At 38.9% G+C, this 17,088-nt stretch overlaps 1 protein-coding gene across 4 annotated transcripts in view; it reads right to left on the reverse strand.

Moving 5' to 3' along the window:
* SKAP1 (src kinase associated phosphoprotein 1) overlaps window positions 1–17,088 on the reverse strand; it is a 256,811-nt gene that overhangs the window by 212,361 nt on the left and 27,362 nt on the right. For all 4 annotated transcript variants that reach the window (XM_084863580.1, XM_084863583.1, XM_084863582.1 and 1 more), the window contains exon 3: window positions 8,301–8,326. In XM_084863580.1, coding sequence (XP_084719706.1) covers window positions 8,301–8,326 — 26 coding nt within the window. The remainder of the gene's footprint in view (window positions 1–8,300; window positions 8,327–17,088) is intronic.

Here is a 17,088-nt window from a genome sequence, read left to right on the forward strand (position 1 = left end):
TTGCAAACACGTCATAAATTTGAGCTGTGTTTCTTTGTATAAATCCTACTTACAACTCTGCTAAAACCTTTTGGCATAAATGCAAAGAGTATTTTCATAAATAAACTTAGTAAAATCACTGTACACTCCATTAATTCCAAAACACTTCTCTTCAACTTCAAAGGGAAACCCTTCTCTCTCCTTTTTAGCTCAAAGATGGTGTTTCTTTGCTGCTTTAATGGTTTGCTTCTTGTAGTTGTCATAACTACATGCTCCAAGTATGTGATAGTAAGAGATGAGAAGTTAAGTGACATCCATGCTTCAATTCAACATGTCTCAGACATTACAGAGCAACAAGCTCATAAATCTAAACTCTGAAGAGCCTACCAATAAAAATTCTGCATATACATCCTGTAAATGCAAACCCCACAAACATGTGCACGGTGACTTACATGCTGCTACCTCAAGGTTCAGCTGAAATGAATACATTTTATGAAAAGACTAGAGGCTTAGTGCACGAATTTGTGCACCAGTGGGGTCCTGTGGCTGGCCCCACCCCCTGGTCGAACTCCTGGTTGAACTCCTGGTCGAGGGGACAATTTGCATATTAGCCTTTTATTATATAAGATATACACTGAGCGGCCAGGACTGATACATGCAAAAAAATGAAACTAGACCACGAACTTATACCATACACAAAAATAAATTCAAAATGGATAAAAGACTTAAATATAAGATGGAAACCATAAAAATCTTAGAAGAAGCCATAAGCAGCAAAGTAGCAGATATCTGTCATAGCAATATCCTTACTGATACGGCTCCTAGGGCAATGGAAACTAAAGAGAAAATAAACAAATGGGACTATAGCAAAATAAAAAGCTTCTGCACTGCAAAAGAGACCATCAACAACAACAACAAAAAAACAAACAAACAAAAAAACAAGAAAGCCCACTGCATGGGAGAACATATTTGCCAATGTTATCTCCAATCAGGGTTTAATCTCCAAAATTCATACAACTTAACAAAAGGAAGAAAAACAATCAAATCAAAAAAATGGGCAAAGGACCTAGACACTTTTCGAAAGAGGACACACAGAAGTCCATAAGACATAAGAAAATATGCTCAAAGTCACTAATCATTCGAGAGATGCAAATCAAAACAACAGTGAGATACCATGTCACAGCTGTCAGAATGGCTATCATCAACAAATCAACAAATGACAAGTGCTGGCGAAGATGCAGAGAAAAAGGAACCCTCTTGCCGCACTGCTGGGGGGAATGCAGACAGGAGCAGCCACTGTGGAAAACAGTATGGTGTTTCCTCAAAAAATTAAAAATGGAACTTCCATTTGACCCAGTAATCCCAATTCTAGGAATATACCCCAAGAAAACAGAAACACCAATCAGAAAGGATATAGGCACCCCTATGTTCATAGCAGCCCAATTTACAATAGCTAAGATTTGGAAACAGTTTAAGTGCCCATCAGCAGATGAGTGGATTAGAAAACTGTGGTATAGCTACACAATGGAATACTACACTGCAGAAAAAAGAAGAAGAAGAAGGAGGAGGAGGAGGAGGAGGAGGAGGAGGAGGAGGAATTCTTACCATTTACAACAGCATGGATGGATCTGGAGAGCATTACGCTAAGCGAAATAAGCCAGTTGGAGAAAGATAAATATCACATGATCTCACTCATTTGTGGAATATAGTGAACAACATAAACTGGTGAACAAAAATAGAACCAAAGTCATAGAATCATTGAATAGACTGTCCAACCTATGAGGAAAGGCAGGGGGTGAGAGTGTAAGAGATCAACCAAAGTACTTGTATGCATATATATGAGCATAACCAATGGACACAGACGGGATCGGGGATGGGGGCATGTAGGGGATGGGGTCGGCCAGGAAAGGTCAAGGGGGGTAGGGGGGAAAGAGACTTATGTAATACTTTAAACAATAAGTAATTTAAATTAATTTTTAAAAGCCTCATTACAACTCATACATAGTAACTGTGAAGTAGATACCATTAGCAAGATTTTGTAAATGAGATATGTCACTTGCTCATACAGCTTGTTAAGAATAGGAGTCAGGATTCAAATTCAGGTCTGACTTCAAAGCTCATGCCCTTTCATCACAAAACATTAAACTTGAAACAACAGTTTAAAAAAAAAAAGCAGCTAACTACTTTATGTATTTTGTGTTCAAGATACACAAAGTATCTTATGCATTCATGTATGAGGTCTCACAACAGAAATAAAAGAATAATGGCACATTTTTTATTAATCTCAACCTGGATTTCTTTTTGCCTTTATCTCTGCATTATGGATAATTTTAAACGTGTACAAAGGTAGAAAAGACTGTATAATAAGCCCCCAGGTACACATCCTCCAGCTTCAACAAGAGTCAATTTATGATCCAACTTGTTTTATCTACAACTCCACCTCAAAACTCCTCTCCCCTCCTGAGTTATTTTGAGTAATATGTCATCCAGGTGCCACTTTATCTTTAAATATCACAGCAAACCTCTCTTAAGATAAGGACTCTTTTTAAAAACATACGCATAAAGCATTGTCACACCTAAAAAAATTAACAGTTGCTTCTTTTTTAACATTTTTTTCTTGTTATTGTATTTATTGGGGTGGCGCTGCTTTACAAAATTATACAGGTTTCAGGTGCACAATTCCACATCACATCATTGGGGTAGGGAACACCCCTGTATTGTGTGTTCCCTACCCCAAACCAAGTCCCCTCCCATCACCATTTATTGCCCCTAACCCTTCTTCTACCTCCTCTTTAATAATATAAACTATCCAGTCAGTGTTAAAATTTTGAATTATCTGATAAGATACCACTTTTTATAGTGACACATCTCTCTTAATCTGTAGTTAATGTGGCTTTATAATAATATTTACCTCATTCCACTGTGCACTATTTGCTTTTGGCAAGCTATATTGTTGGGGATAGATTTGCTTTGACAAGAGATATAGGTTTGCCATTTCAATATAGGTTTTTAATGGTCACAGAATGAACATTTTTCATATTTAAATATACTGAATAACCTCCTCAGAAACCCGCTCTGCTATCCATGCAGGATCTTCAAGTTGGCAAGAGATTTCCCTGCCCCGTATTCACCACGATCACAAATGTAATATGAGTGATCACTGATTTTGTTACACACATTTACATTGTCAGTGTTCTTAAACTTTTTATTTAAATATTGTGTCATTTGTTTCAGACTCTGGGTCCATGGTGGCCATTTTTCTAATACATGTGAAGATAGTTTTATTGCAATGAAGTTTAAATTACAACTGGCAATAATTAACTTATCTTACAAAAGGGGAAACCAAACTAAATGAAGAAAATCAGTTTTCTCAAGCGACAAACTGGTATTGTTGTCATACGTAAAGGGAAAAGCTAATAGTATTGTTTAGACATCTGATCGATCTTTTTTTTTTTTTTTTTTAGATGTCTGATTAGTGAAGTGGTAAAAGTTCCATGGCAAAGGTTCCAATGAGTTTTCTTTGCAGCGTTAAGTGAGAAATTAAGTGGGTAAAAAGTTCTTAAAGTAAGCAGGAGTTGAAATATAAAGGGAATCCATGTCTGATTAAACATAAAAGTGAGGTGCCCTGGCCAGTGTGGCTTAGTTGGTTGCATCATCCTATGCACTGAGAGGTTGCTGGTTCGATTCTCAGTCAGGGCACTTGTTTGGGTCTCAGGCTCGATCCCTGGTGTGCGGCATGCGAGAGGCAGCTGATGGATGTTCTACTCTCGCATCGATTTTTTGTTTTTTTCTCTTTCTGCCCTCTTTCTCTCTAAAAATCAATAAAAATATTTTTTAAAATATAAATAAGGTTTTCCCATGTTCTCCAATCATATTTGAGCTCATTGAAAGAGCTCTTTCATTCATGTCCCTCCTACATTAAAGTAATAACTATTTGGATTACATTTTATTTCCTCTAAGTGTCATTCTTTTTTAATGAACATAATTCAGTGGACCAATAAGAAAATTTGGGTGGAAATATGAGGGGGAAAGAATTACCATTAATACTATCAAACAGTCAAACTAAATTTTCTTACTGTTTAGTATGCATAGGTACTGTGCTTAGGGCTTACACATATTACAATTAGTCCTCATAACAACCCCAAAATGAGGCAATAATATATCGCCATGGAGAGCAGGGGTTCTGGAACTACTAATCAGTACAGGTTTCTTATTAGGGTGATGAAAATGTTCTAAAATTAATAGTGTAATGGTTATATAAACTTAGTGACTGTATTAAAAACCACTGATGCTGCCCTAGCTGGTTTGGCTCAGTGGATAGAGGGTCAGCCTGCAGACTGAAGGGTCCCAGGTTCGATTCTAATCAAGGGCACATGCCCAAGTTGCAGCTCGATCCCCAGTAGGGAGCGTGCAGGAGGCAGCCGATTGATGATTCTTTCTCATCATTGATGTTTCTATCTCTCCTTCTCCCTTCCTCTCATAAATCAATAAAAATACATTAAAAAATTAAAAAAGTAAAAACCATTGATGTATACTTTAAAAGGGTGAATTTTATGGTATATGAATTATATATTAATACATGCTTTCTATATATTTAAATGTATATTATAGAATCAGACTGACAAAGTTGAAATCTTGAGAGGAACAATCTTGAACAAGCCTCTTAACCTCTCTGTGCCTCAGTTTTCCAAATCTGTCGATGGGTATATTAATAGTGGGGATGTTCTGAGGGTTAAATAAGATAATGCATGTAAAGAACTTAGCCCAGTGTCTGGTCCTTTATAGATAAGAAAGCTGAGGATCAGAGAAATTTAGCAACTTGCTAAGCTCAAATGACCTTTAGCTAAATAGTACAGTTGGGCTTTGAACCCAGGTCTGGCAAGCCTCAACCTTCGTGCTCTTTCTGCCAAGCATGTTTCTCTTCCAAAACAGGGATAAGACCCTCCCTAATCCTAGGCAGTGGTTACTCCTCCGGCACATTAAACCTGGGATTGATAAGAAAAACTTTGCTTGCAATCTTTCTCCATGTCTGGGCAAGCATCTTTATTTAAAGGTTACTCTTTCAGCACATTGTGCAGAATCATCACCATAAACATATGTTTAAACATGTGCTACGAAAGGGTTTTATAAATAAGGGATCTTTTCTAATTAAGGACCGTTTTCCTTCCAGGCACCAGACTCTGGGTTAGTCCAAATATCCTAAAGAGCACACAGGTGCATTGGTGTGCAGAGTTCATAAAATTCACCCCCTCACATTCCTACACAGAAGATCCTGCCATAGATAGAAGATGCTAAAAAAGTCTGGGGCTATCATTTCTGTCCTTTCTTACTCCCTTCTCAATACCACCTTGTCTTCTAGAGCTTTAGAAAGTCTTCCGCCAGCTGGTCTATTTTTTACATATTCATTTTCTTTGTATAATCCTAAATCGACCTTTACAACCTCATACAGACCTGTGCCCACCCACTCTACCAGTTTCTGACGCACACAGTGAGCTAAGACTTGATGAAAAGGGCTTCAAGGTAAAAGATATTCTCCCTCCCCTGCTCCAAAGGTATGCCTTAGGGGTAAGAGCAAGGCTGGGGGCAAAACACACGACAATGGGTTTTGCTACTTGATCGTTCTTTACATTTACTAGTACTTCCAAATGAGCAAAGATTTTGCTACATATATTCAACCACAGTCAAGAGGTAAATAGCTATGTGAGAAACCAAGATGGCGGCATAGGTAAACACCTGAAATTGCTGCCTTGCACAACCACTTCAAAACTACAACTAGCCCTAACTGGTTTGGCTAAAATAAAAAAATCTGATGAACAGAATAAACTGGTGAATACAATAGAATCAGGGGCATAGAAAGGGAGTGGACTGACAATTCTTGGGGGGGAGGGAAGGGATAGAAGCGCTGCAGGAAGAGACTGGACAGAAATCGTACACCTATGGATGAGGAGAGTGGTGGACAGAGGGTGGGGTGGGAACCGGGTGGAGGGGAGCTATGGGGGTGGGGGAACAATTGTAATAATCTGAACAATAATGGTTTATTTTTTTTAAAATAAAAATAAAAACACTAGAGGGGAAAAAAAGAGGTAAATAGTTTTCTGTTCTAAATAAACTCTTTTCAATAAGAGAGAAAGGCTGTGCAGAAATGGCCCTGTGCGGAAGGTGACTGCCATGCCACTATTATTAGCATCTGGTAAGATGTGCCCTTTGTTTTTCAGCTCCAGATAGTCTCTTATGTTAAGTTCCAAAATTATTTTTTCTTCTCAACATATTATTATCCCACATCTCTGACACTAATTCTTTATTTCTCCTTTAGGTAATTAATTCTACCCTCGCAGTTCCATTCGTTTCTGCCAGTTCACATTCATGTTCTGGCCCCTGTGGATTTTGGTTAACATCTGTTAAACCCGAACTGTAGGGCCATTCCCTGAATAGCATATTCACATATTACAAGCAAACTGCTACAGGATTACATATAATGTTCTATTCTCAACCTATGTTTTTGCCATTAATGTTTTAGGACAGTGAGATATATAGGTACCACACACCATATAACCATACATCATGTATGACTTTGTTACAAGACTCAAGAAGCTTTAAAAATATAAGCCTAACCAATGGACACAGACAACAGGGGGGTGAGAACAGGAGTGGGGGGGGGGGGGGGGATGGGAGGGTAATGGGGGAATAAGGACACATATGTAACACCTTAATCAATAAAGGAATTTTAAAAAAGAAAAAAATGAAGTTAAGAATTTCAAGATAAGAAATATATAATATTTTCATTTGTTAAAGTTTGCTTTTAAAAAAAACTTGAAATATATGAAAACAAAGTATGAGCTAGGAAAAGTAAAAATTTAATAAAACTAGTATCATCATGCACAAGTTAAATTTCTTTAAGGCCTATCTGTTCACTGAGATGAGATACAGTGACAGTAAAAGAATGAGAAGTATGGGGTTCTCAAACCTCAGAGGGAAGGTAGGGGAGGGTGGGGGAAAGGAGGAAAGATCAACCAAAGGACTTGTATGCATGCATATAAGCCTAACCAGTGGTCACGGACAACAGGGGGGTGGGGGCACACATGGGGAGGGGTTTGGGGTAGGAATGGGGGGGTGAGGACTATTATGTGATACCATAATCAATAAAAAATAAAATAAAATAAATAAATTGAATAAGTATGGGGAAAGTTTACAATTGATCAAAAAGTTATAGCGCAAAATAGTTCATAAACTAGTTGCAAATTTGATCTATTATTTTCTGAGAAAATAAAAGTCTGTACTTCTAATAAGATAAGGTAATTAACATTCACAGGGATGTTTCTGACATTCTCAACCAGAATACTGAAAAGAAGGGAGGCACATACTCTAAAGACATCCCCTCAAACTGTTGGAATTCAAAAAATATATATATTCTAATTTTGAACCTTTTAAAAATGTGTTCCAATCCTGTTTTTTTTTTTTTTTCCTTTTTTTAATCTTGCACACAGCTGTCTGTTGTACTTTTTAGAATCATGCCAGCTGCTGGGTTCATCAAGCAAAGGCAGGAAAACAATGATTTGGAAGTAATTAGAAGCTCCGAGGCTGCAGCGAGGCCCGTATTAAAATGTGATAACACCGTTCTGGTGGGAATTTCAGCGCGCTCCGTCTCTGACATTTCTCTCCTGCCAGACAGGCCGGCTGCCGGGAGAGCACTGTGATCGAGGAGGCAACGCACTGCAATTTATTTCTGGAGCAAACGAAGGATCAGCCGAGCTGGAGCCCTCCCAAAGCTTTTATGATGGACGTGGCTACCATTTCATTTGAATGCCAGTGGATCTTGTTGGTCTCTACCAAAGCTCAAGAAATAATGGCATCTTAGAGCTTTAGCTCTATAAAGTAACCTGGCACCGATCCACTCAGAAAGATGACGCGTCCAAGGAAGGGCAGGGGGCCCAGCTGGATGAAGGTCCATTCAACACTCCGCTAACGTCCCCAGAAATGGCCGAAACCGGTTTGGCTCAGTGGATAGAGCCTCGGCCTGTGAACTGAAAGGTCCCAGGTTCAATTCCGGTCAAGGGCGGGCACATCCCCAGTAGGGAGTGTGCAAAAGGCAGCTGATCGATGATTCTCTCTCATCGATGTTTCTAGCTTTCTATCCCTCTCCCTTCTTCTCTGTAAAAAAATCAATAAAATATATTTTTAAAAAATAAAAAATAAATTTAAAAAAATAACTTTCTCAGAAATGGCTAGTGCCATCTGCGGAGAAGCTTTTTCAGAAGAGACAGAAGTAAACAATACCGTCTCCACATTCTTAGGGTGAAACCATAACTGGTCAGAGCACTCACCTTGGGGCTGAAAATCCCAATAGTACCTGGAAAACACAAGAAAAAGAATGCAGGTGAGTCAAACCTGTATTTCCCAATCTGGTTGGCATACGGTAGCTATAGCATCCAGTCCAAAACGCTTGCTAAGTAGTCAGTAACTAGCCAGAGCCACTACCCACTTTGACAAGAACCAAAGGGACTTGAAAGATTCTCAAAGGCTTGAAAGCGGCATTCACCTCACTATAACTCCTTAGATAAATTTGCCCACATTGCTGGAAATGTCCTAAGACAGTGATCGGCAAACTCATTCGTCAACAGAGCCAAATATCAACGGCACAACAATGGAAATTTATTTTGAGAGCCAAATTTTTTAAATTTAAACTTCTTCTAACGCCACTTCTTCAAAATAGACTGGCCCAGGCTGTGGTATTTTGTGGAAGAGCCACACTCAAGGGGCCAAAGAGCCACATGTAGCTTGCAAGCCACAGTTTGCCGACCACTGTCCTAAGAGGTTTGCTAGCCATGAACCAGGGTTTCTCATAGGAGCTTACAGACTCGGAGCAGGACAATGCTTTGCTTGTGACCACCCGTCTCGTGTATTATAGGACAACCAGCATCGCTGGTCCTGGTCATCGAGTGCCAGTGGCACCTCCAATACGCCCACCCCCAACACATTCTCAAATACTTCTGGGCCTAAATGATTCTTAAATCTTATAGGTCAAGCATGAGCAACTGACAACGTCATCACACATTTTAGTATCTGAGCCAAGTTTGGGGCTCTTGAAGGCTCCTGCCATCTCCTATTTGTATTTTGGGAAATGATTGGCAAAACTAGCAACCCTTAAAGCCTTAAAACCTATGAGACCGCAGTGGTAGGATCATTATAAAGTCACTTATTTGGAATCTAAATGGCATCCCCTCCCTCCAAAACGATGTTCTACATGGTGGCTACCCACCAAAGTCTATTGTGTTTTGGATCCCATTTCCTCCTGCCTTCGCAGGAAGCTCACACGATTTCTGTATTGATTTTCTCTTGTTTATAATCAACCTCTTCCTCTCCACGTGTCCCTTTCCATCAGCATTTATGTTAATATAAAAATAAGGCAAGCCTTCCCTCACCCTCTTAATATCCCTCCTTCCTGGCTGTCTCCCTTTTCCCTCACATCACCGTGACATTTTCAAAAGTTTGTCTTTAGTTCGATCTCTTTATTTCCTCACCTCCCACTCATTTCTCAACAAAGTCCAATCTCGCTTACAATCACCACATGTTATTTCTTGCTGTGGACGTAGTGACCCTCCCATACCACTAAGTAGAGTGGATATTTCTTAACTTCATCTTGACCTCCCGAGAGTTATATGTGCAGATGAGCATTCCCCCTCCTTGGCTAGAGAGTCACAGTTTTATCGAATTCTTAAAAGAATCCATTACCTGCCCCTCCCCACGCCGGCCAAAAAAAAAAAAAAAAAAAAAAAAAAAAAAAAGACTAACAGAAGGGCATAGGTGATAATTGTGTATCTTCAGTACATACATGACTGAAATAATGTGTGACCACTTTAGGGAGAAACATTAGCTCAGTGAGTATCTAGGTTACTTATTAATAAGATAAAATTTCAGAAAATGGAGAGGAAGGAAATCAGGGGGGCAGAGGTTGCCATGATCCAGTAATGAATCCGTGGGAAATGATCAGACGACAAAGAGAAGATGGAGAGGAAACCTCATGATTGGCTTTTCTTTTTCCTCTCCTTTCCCGGAACAGTTCTGGGCTGGCAATCAGGTGAGGGGAAAGGAAAGATGCTTGGGTTAGATGGCAGGGAGTTAAAGACAGCTTTGGCAGCTGCAGTGGAAAGGAAGAGGGAAGAAGAGGAGAAAGGGGTGGACAATGTAAAGCTGTAGCATCCGGGAAGGCGCCGTGTGGGTGTAGGGACGTGCACACAGGAACTGGCATGATGGGCCAATCTCCACCAGCAGCCAATGCAGCGCCACCGTACCTGCGGCCACTGTGAGGAGTTTTCCATAAAACTCCTTTCTGTAAATACAGCTACCCAAGCTCTTCATAAAAGGCCTGAGCAGCCGAAACCGGTTTGGCTCAGTGGACAGAGCGTCAGCCTGCAGACTCAAGGGTCCCAGGTTCGATTCCGGTCAAGGGCATGTACCTTGGTTGCAGGTACATCCCCAGTAGGGGGTGTGCAGGAGGCAGTTGGTCGATGTTTCTCTCTCATCGATGTTTCTAGCTTTTTATCCCTCTTCCTTCCTCTCTGTAAAATATCAATTTTATATATATATATATATATATATATATATATATATATATAAAATTTTTTTTTTTAAAGGCCTGATCAATTTGCCATCTTCCCCTATTTTCCATCTTCTTTCAGGGCACCGCCCAAGCCTTTGATTCCAATCATTAACCAACTTCTAATTCAATATAAAGAGAAATTAGGGTGTGAGCATATGCAAGTTCGTGTGTGCATGTGAGCATGTGTGTGTGTGCGTGAGAGTGTGTGTGTGTGTGTGTGTGCACACCAAAATGTTAATGGTACTGGTAACAGCAGGAACTTTGCTGACCAATGTTCTCATGTATTACCCACAAAAATCCTAGCCATGCAACAGCAATTAAAAGACCAACTCTTGGCAAATTGTTAAGTAAAATATGTTTTTGATGATTTCAGCCTCTTCTTCTGTCCTCTCTCCTCCATAAGCCCCACTCCAACTCACACACACAGTTTCAGTCCCCTCCTCCACCCACATAATGTGCCTCTGGCCTTCCGACTTCTCTTGTTAGTTAGGAAAATGTTTTAGGTTCACAGACACTAACACTAGTGCTTCTGCCAATAGCTGTGACTTAAGACGGCTGATTATATTTGAAAAAAGATTAGATGTAACAGTATCAAATATAGTAGGTTTATCTTGATGTTAAAAAGCAGAATCTGCTTTATTCTTGATAATACTGTAATGAAATATTTCTGCCAATAAAAATCATACGTAGAACTAAAGTGAGATGACATGAAGTGGAATGTTAGTTCCCTTATTTTTCAGAAGTTACAAAATTATCCTGTTATCTTACCTCCTTTTTCCCTCTCTCTTCTTACTCTAAGGATTAATTAGTAACGACCCTAAAGAAAGCCTATTAACACACACACACAGTCACAGAGGATACTTCTAAAAGGCAAGGCCAAAAGGTGAGCAACCTCATCCCTCAGTGGAGCAGCCATGGATTATTCTCTGCTGGACACTCTTAAGGTCTTGATCTTGTCTTGTTAAACATAGCCTATGGGTTGCCTTCATCACATTCTTTTGAAAGATGATTCCATCACATTCTTTGGAAAGAGAATTCTACACCCTTTAGGTGGCAGTTAGTCAAATCCTGCCAAAATCTTCTAATTTTTATCCTTCACTTTGAAAACAATTATCCTGTAGCCAGAGACCCCAAAAAGTCTGAAACTAAAATTTTTGAACCCAAATGCAAAGACCACATTAGAAATATATGAAAGCAAAGCGTGTGCGCACGCATGCGCACACACACAAAGTTGTGTTTATCCTAAAAGCCTCTGAGAATTTCAAATCAGGCCTGTGCATATAGATAACAAATACTTCTTTAACCTTCTCTTTGAAGCTTTGGCTTCAAAGTGAAGGGGAAGCTATCACTCCTCTGTAATAGTCATATTTAACATTATCAGGCCCATGCAAATAAGATTTGAAACTAGAAAAAGATGAGTACAGAATGAGCAGAGAGAAAATGCTGAAACCATAGTGGTGATTATTTTTACATTCAATCAAAATCAATACATATTTTGCTTCCAAAAATAAAAATGAAAGAATAAAAATCCACAACATTAAGTTTACTCTACAAAATAGTCTTGAACATTTAGGGTTAAATATTACGTGCAAGGCAAAGTTTGTAATACATGTTTTAAATTAAAGAGGATTCAATTGAACTTTATTGATTTACTTTTATTATTAAAGTATAGTTGACACATATAATGGTTTCAGGTGTACAACTTCATAAAGTACATAATATTTATATATGTACCTTATGAAGTGATTACCACGATAAGTAGAATAACCATCTGTCTCCTTACAAAGTTATTATGATATTATTGACTATATTTCCTATGCTATATATTACATCCCTATGACTTATTCATTTTACAAAGGAAGTTTGTACTTTTCCATCCCCTTTATCTTTTCACCCTTCCTTCAATCCCCTTTAATTGAGCTTTAGTTTAAGGAAAGGTACAACAAATAAAATGAACCCACTGTATTGTTATAATTATGGTAATAATAACAATATTAAGATATCTTGAACACATTGTTGGACCCTGTTCTAAGCAGTTCTCTTATATTAACTTACTCCCCCCTCAACTCTAACCCTATTATTATGCTCATTTTCTAAATGAGGAAACTGAGGCATCAAGAGGTGAGATAACTTGCCCAGAATCACACAGCTAGCAAATAAGGCAAACAAGTTACCAATCCTAGCAACTAGTTCCAGAATAGGTATTCTAATAATAAATTAAGGAGGTAAAACAATCAACTGTAACTATCCTCATGTTGGAAATATCTAGGAAGAAAAATAATTCTATTTCCTAACTATAGTTTTAAAATTAGCATATTCCATATTTAATATAAACATTGAGATATGTATGTATATATTACATGTATTATTTTATTTAATTTTCATCGCAACCCTATGAGGTCAGTACCATTATTATTCCCATTTTATAGATAAGAAAACTGAGACTCAGGAAGGTCAAGAAACTTGACCAAAAGTCATGTAGCTATTAAGTGGCAGAACCAAGATTTGAACCCAGGTCTTACTTTCTTCCAGAGCACAGCTCTTAAATTCCATATTAACTATTTTTCAATTGGCTGTAACATTTAAAAAAAAAAGTACTAAGAAAAAATATAATTGTTCTGTCAGACAACCTTTTCTCAGAGGATACATAGATCAGAGGTCTTTAACTTGAAGTCAGTCCATAGTTGAGCTTTGGGAGATAAACATTATGTTCTCTTACTTCCTAAAATTATAAGTGAAAAGTAATATGTATTTTCTTTTCTCTTGAAAAATAGTCCAAAAACTTCATTAGATTTCTGAAATATATCAATAACTCTCTCCCTCCAAAACGAGAAGACCCTCTGGGTTAGATGAACAAGGTTGTAATGGCATTATAACTCTAGATCCCTAGAAAGGCCAACATCTGTAATGTGATAAATCTAGAACATCTAGATGAAACTTTTTTGCAACTAAGGTATTAAAGCGTTGTTTCATCTGTGACTTATGTAAATTTAAAACTCATCAGATATTCCCTGCTGCCTGGTAGACAAAGTCAAATCTCTTCTTGCTGTCTTAGGGATGTCCAAGTTTAAGGTCCAGTTTTTGTAAATGGATAGGCAGTCTGCAATACTCCATGTTCAGAGACATCTTCTATTTCCCTCTTGACCATCTATTCTCTGGTAATGGCTATTTCCAAACAGATGGCAAAGACACATACTGAATATTATTCTGGCATTAGGAATGGAATCTTAAGGACTCAAATGGACACCTGGCTGAGAAGCACTTCAGCGGCAAATGGGTACGAGCACAGAAACCCTTGTAATTGATCTTAAGCAGCAAGGCATATGGCAGAGACTGATTAATGTCAACGAAATGGGCTTCCTGAACAATGCTAGCCATCTGTACACTATAGATATTTCCTGTAGTTTATTTTCTCACTTGAGAAGATTTACCTGATTTCAAATCGTCTTTCTACCAGTGTTCCATCCTCCCTCACAGAAGGCCTGGGCAAGTGACCAGGGTAATATGGCCAAGGACAACTCAAGAACAGAAATGGGAAAAGAGCTCCATCTGGTGGAAGCCTTACTGGAGGCATCAGAGGCCTGGGACCCAGGGATTGGGATACCAGCCTTAGAAAGAGTTGGGAAGGAATTGGGAAGGTCCTTGTAGGGGAGCTGGTGTCCCTCTAGCCCCAGTTCCTTTAATTTATCAAGAGTGAAAAGATTAAAAAAAAAAAAAAAAGTGAAAAGACCTGGTGCCTGCCTACAAGAAGCTTACAATCTAGTCTAAATTATGAGACATTTACACATGAAGAGATGTGTAAATCTAAGGTGGTAAATAACAAACACTATGGTAATAAGAGACAATATGCATTTAACTAAAGTAATAGAAGAACCTGTCAAAAAAAGCTTCTCTGTTCTTTTTTGAAAGGTAACATTTCTGTAGGCTTGAGTCTATAGCCAGCCACACATTTTAAAAACCTACTCCAGAAGGCAACATAATGTTCTCTTACTTACAAACTAGAAGTCACAATTAATCTTTTACTAAATGCTAAATAAGCAATATTATCTGATGTTGACAGTAATAGCCGTGACTAAAAATTTTTTGAAGTTTATTCCAAGACACTGAAAAAAGTAATAAAATTTAAAAATAAATAAAACCCTATTTCCCACTAGAACCTTTTATAACACTTGAACTACATAAAATCCCTGCTATCATCAATTGAACATCCGCTCTGATGCTAACAGTAAGAAATCTGGGGGATCTTCTTTTTTTTAAAGTATATTTTTATTGATTTCAGAGAGGAAAGGAGAGGGAGAGAGAGGTAGGAACATCAATGATGAAAGAATCATCCATCAGCTGCCTCCTGAGCCCACAACCCAGGCATGTGCCCTGACTGGGAATCGAACCATGACCTCCTGGTTAATTGATCAGCGCTCAACCACTGACCACTCACTCTGGCTGGGTGGGTAGTTCTTCTTGATTAGTCAGTGATTATATCCGTTCACTCAACACTGGAAACCAACATCTTAATATTTCTTCCTCTACTCTCTAGCATTGGGACTGCAGATTTTGGTTATATGTCTACACAATACTCATACTCCCTGTATCAAAGGTAACTCAATGAACTATTTTTAAAATGCCAGCCAGGTCCACTGTGGCAAAATAAAGGACCTTGTCAGGCCAGAGTTTAGATTTTTTTCTTTCTTTCTGTAGATAAAAGGGAGCAACTGCAGGGCTGATTGGTTTGTTTGCTTGTTTTTATGGGTAGGGAATGATGTCTGCTGTGATAAAACCTAGCAGAAATGTGCAGCCTGACTGGGAGGGAGAGAAGCCAGAGGCAGTTTAGGAAGCTCCTGAAGAGCAAGAGAAACAAGAGATTTGATAACAGACTTGGAGGCAGGTTGGAAATAGAGCATCAAGACAAGAGTCAGAGATATCTTTTGTTTCCAAACTTGTTTGTTGGGGAAAACAAAGCAACACACACAAAGCACTCAAGCTGGTTTCCATATTTTAAGCTGCATTATCTTTGGCTCCTGCCCTGTCATTCTGTCACTGTTGATGCTTAGAACCCAGTTTTGTTTTATTTTTTTGCTTGCTTCGGGTTAATAGCTACTCCTGGACCACAGAGACCTCCTAATTATCTGATTAGCGAATAACAGATAATTGTATGGCTCTGTGAGTGCAGCCACCTACTCACTGGATTTTACAGCTGGAAGGACACTGAAGGTCATACAATCCAGCCCCTCACTTCACAGATGAGAAAAATGAAGCATGGAGAGAGTATCTGATTGCACCATGGAAGTTTAAAAGTCTACACTATGGAGCTACCGGAGTTTATCTTGTGCAGAATCAGAGGCAGGTTTGAAAATGTGATATTTAAAAATTCTTTTGATATTTTCTGTGTTATTAACATGATCACATTATTTACCTGAGAGCAAATGTTACAGACCAAATATATATATATATTAAGCTGGACTGGTTCTTAGAACGCATCTAGGCAGGGTGGATTTCTCAACATTAACATGACAACATGCCCTCTATATCGCAAGTTGGGAAGACTGCATTCATTCTCTCAAACATTAATAAATCTTCACACTTTGCCAGATATTTCTGAAAGCACAGAAAGACTGAGCTGTGAGCCAGTTTGGCTGGAATTTTCAAATTGTTCAGTGATGTGATTGGCCCAAAACATGCACAGGGTAAACATTGGGGCTAGAGAACCCAGGTCTGGCTAATGCCAGAACCTGTCTCACTGCCTGCAGATGAGGACTGCTGAGGGTGCCTGTGGGATCAGATGATAAAAGATTTCTAGGAGGAGCAGGGTTGGGGGGTCAGGACGCAGAGGGGATCCAGATTCATCAGAGCAGGTGGCAGAGGAGGGAACAGGGCTGGATTCCGAGTGGGGTCCAACCTGAAACCCTCTGTTTTATCTTGTGAAGTAGGGTATGCTGTCATGTTAGAATGCAAAGTGAAATGATAAAGACAGTTACGGACTTGAGGGGAAATAAACATTGAGGAAAATTGGAGAGCTTGCTGCTATGGGGCATATAATATAATCTCGAGGCATTATGAAGGGTTCCATTGAGGTTGGCAACTAAGGGTTATGGTGGTGGCAATCCAATCATATAATCAGTGCTCCAGCACTGATTAGCTGCCCAAGTATAAGAGCATAAAAGGTGGACAGTTGAACTGATCCAAGGTCAGGATTTTTCTAGGCTTGTGGGATGAAAGGACAAGAGAGTAAGAGAAGACAGGAGGGTCATGTCATGGAGCTCACTCAGGCTGGCCAGGGAAGAAACAAATGGCCAAAGACTTGACTATGGTGTCTGCACACAAATACTTTTAACAACCAATTAAAATATCAAAAACAGGAGATATTATTATTCTACTCTTTTCTCTCAAGACTATGCTTTGTCCCACAAGTCACAAACCTTCCCTACCCTCATGTTCCTTGTTTCAGTGGTTGACATCTTCATACACCCAACTGAAACCTACGAATAATTCTTACTTCTTTTTTCTGTTTCCATGTA

This window comes from Pipistrellus hanaki, assembly GCF_964339955.1.
Source record: "Pipistrellus hanaki genome assembly, chromosome: 16".
Taxonomy (NCBI): domain Eukaryota; kingdom Metazoa; phylum Chordata; class Mammalia; order Chiroptera; family Vespertilionidae; genus Pipistrellus; species Pipistrellus hanaki.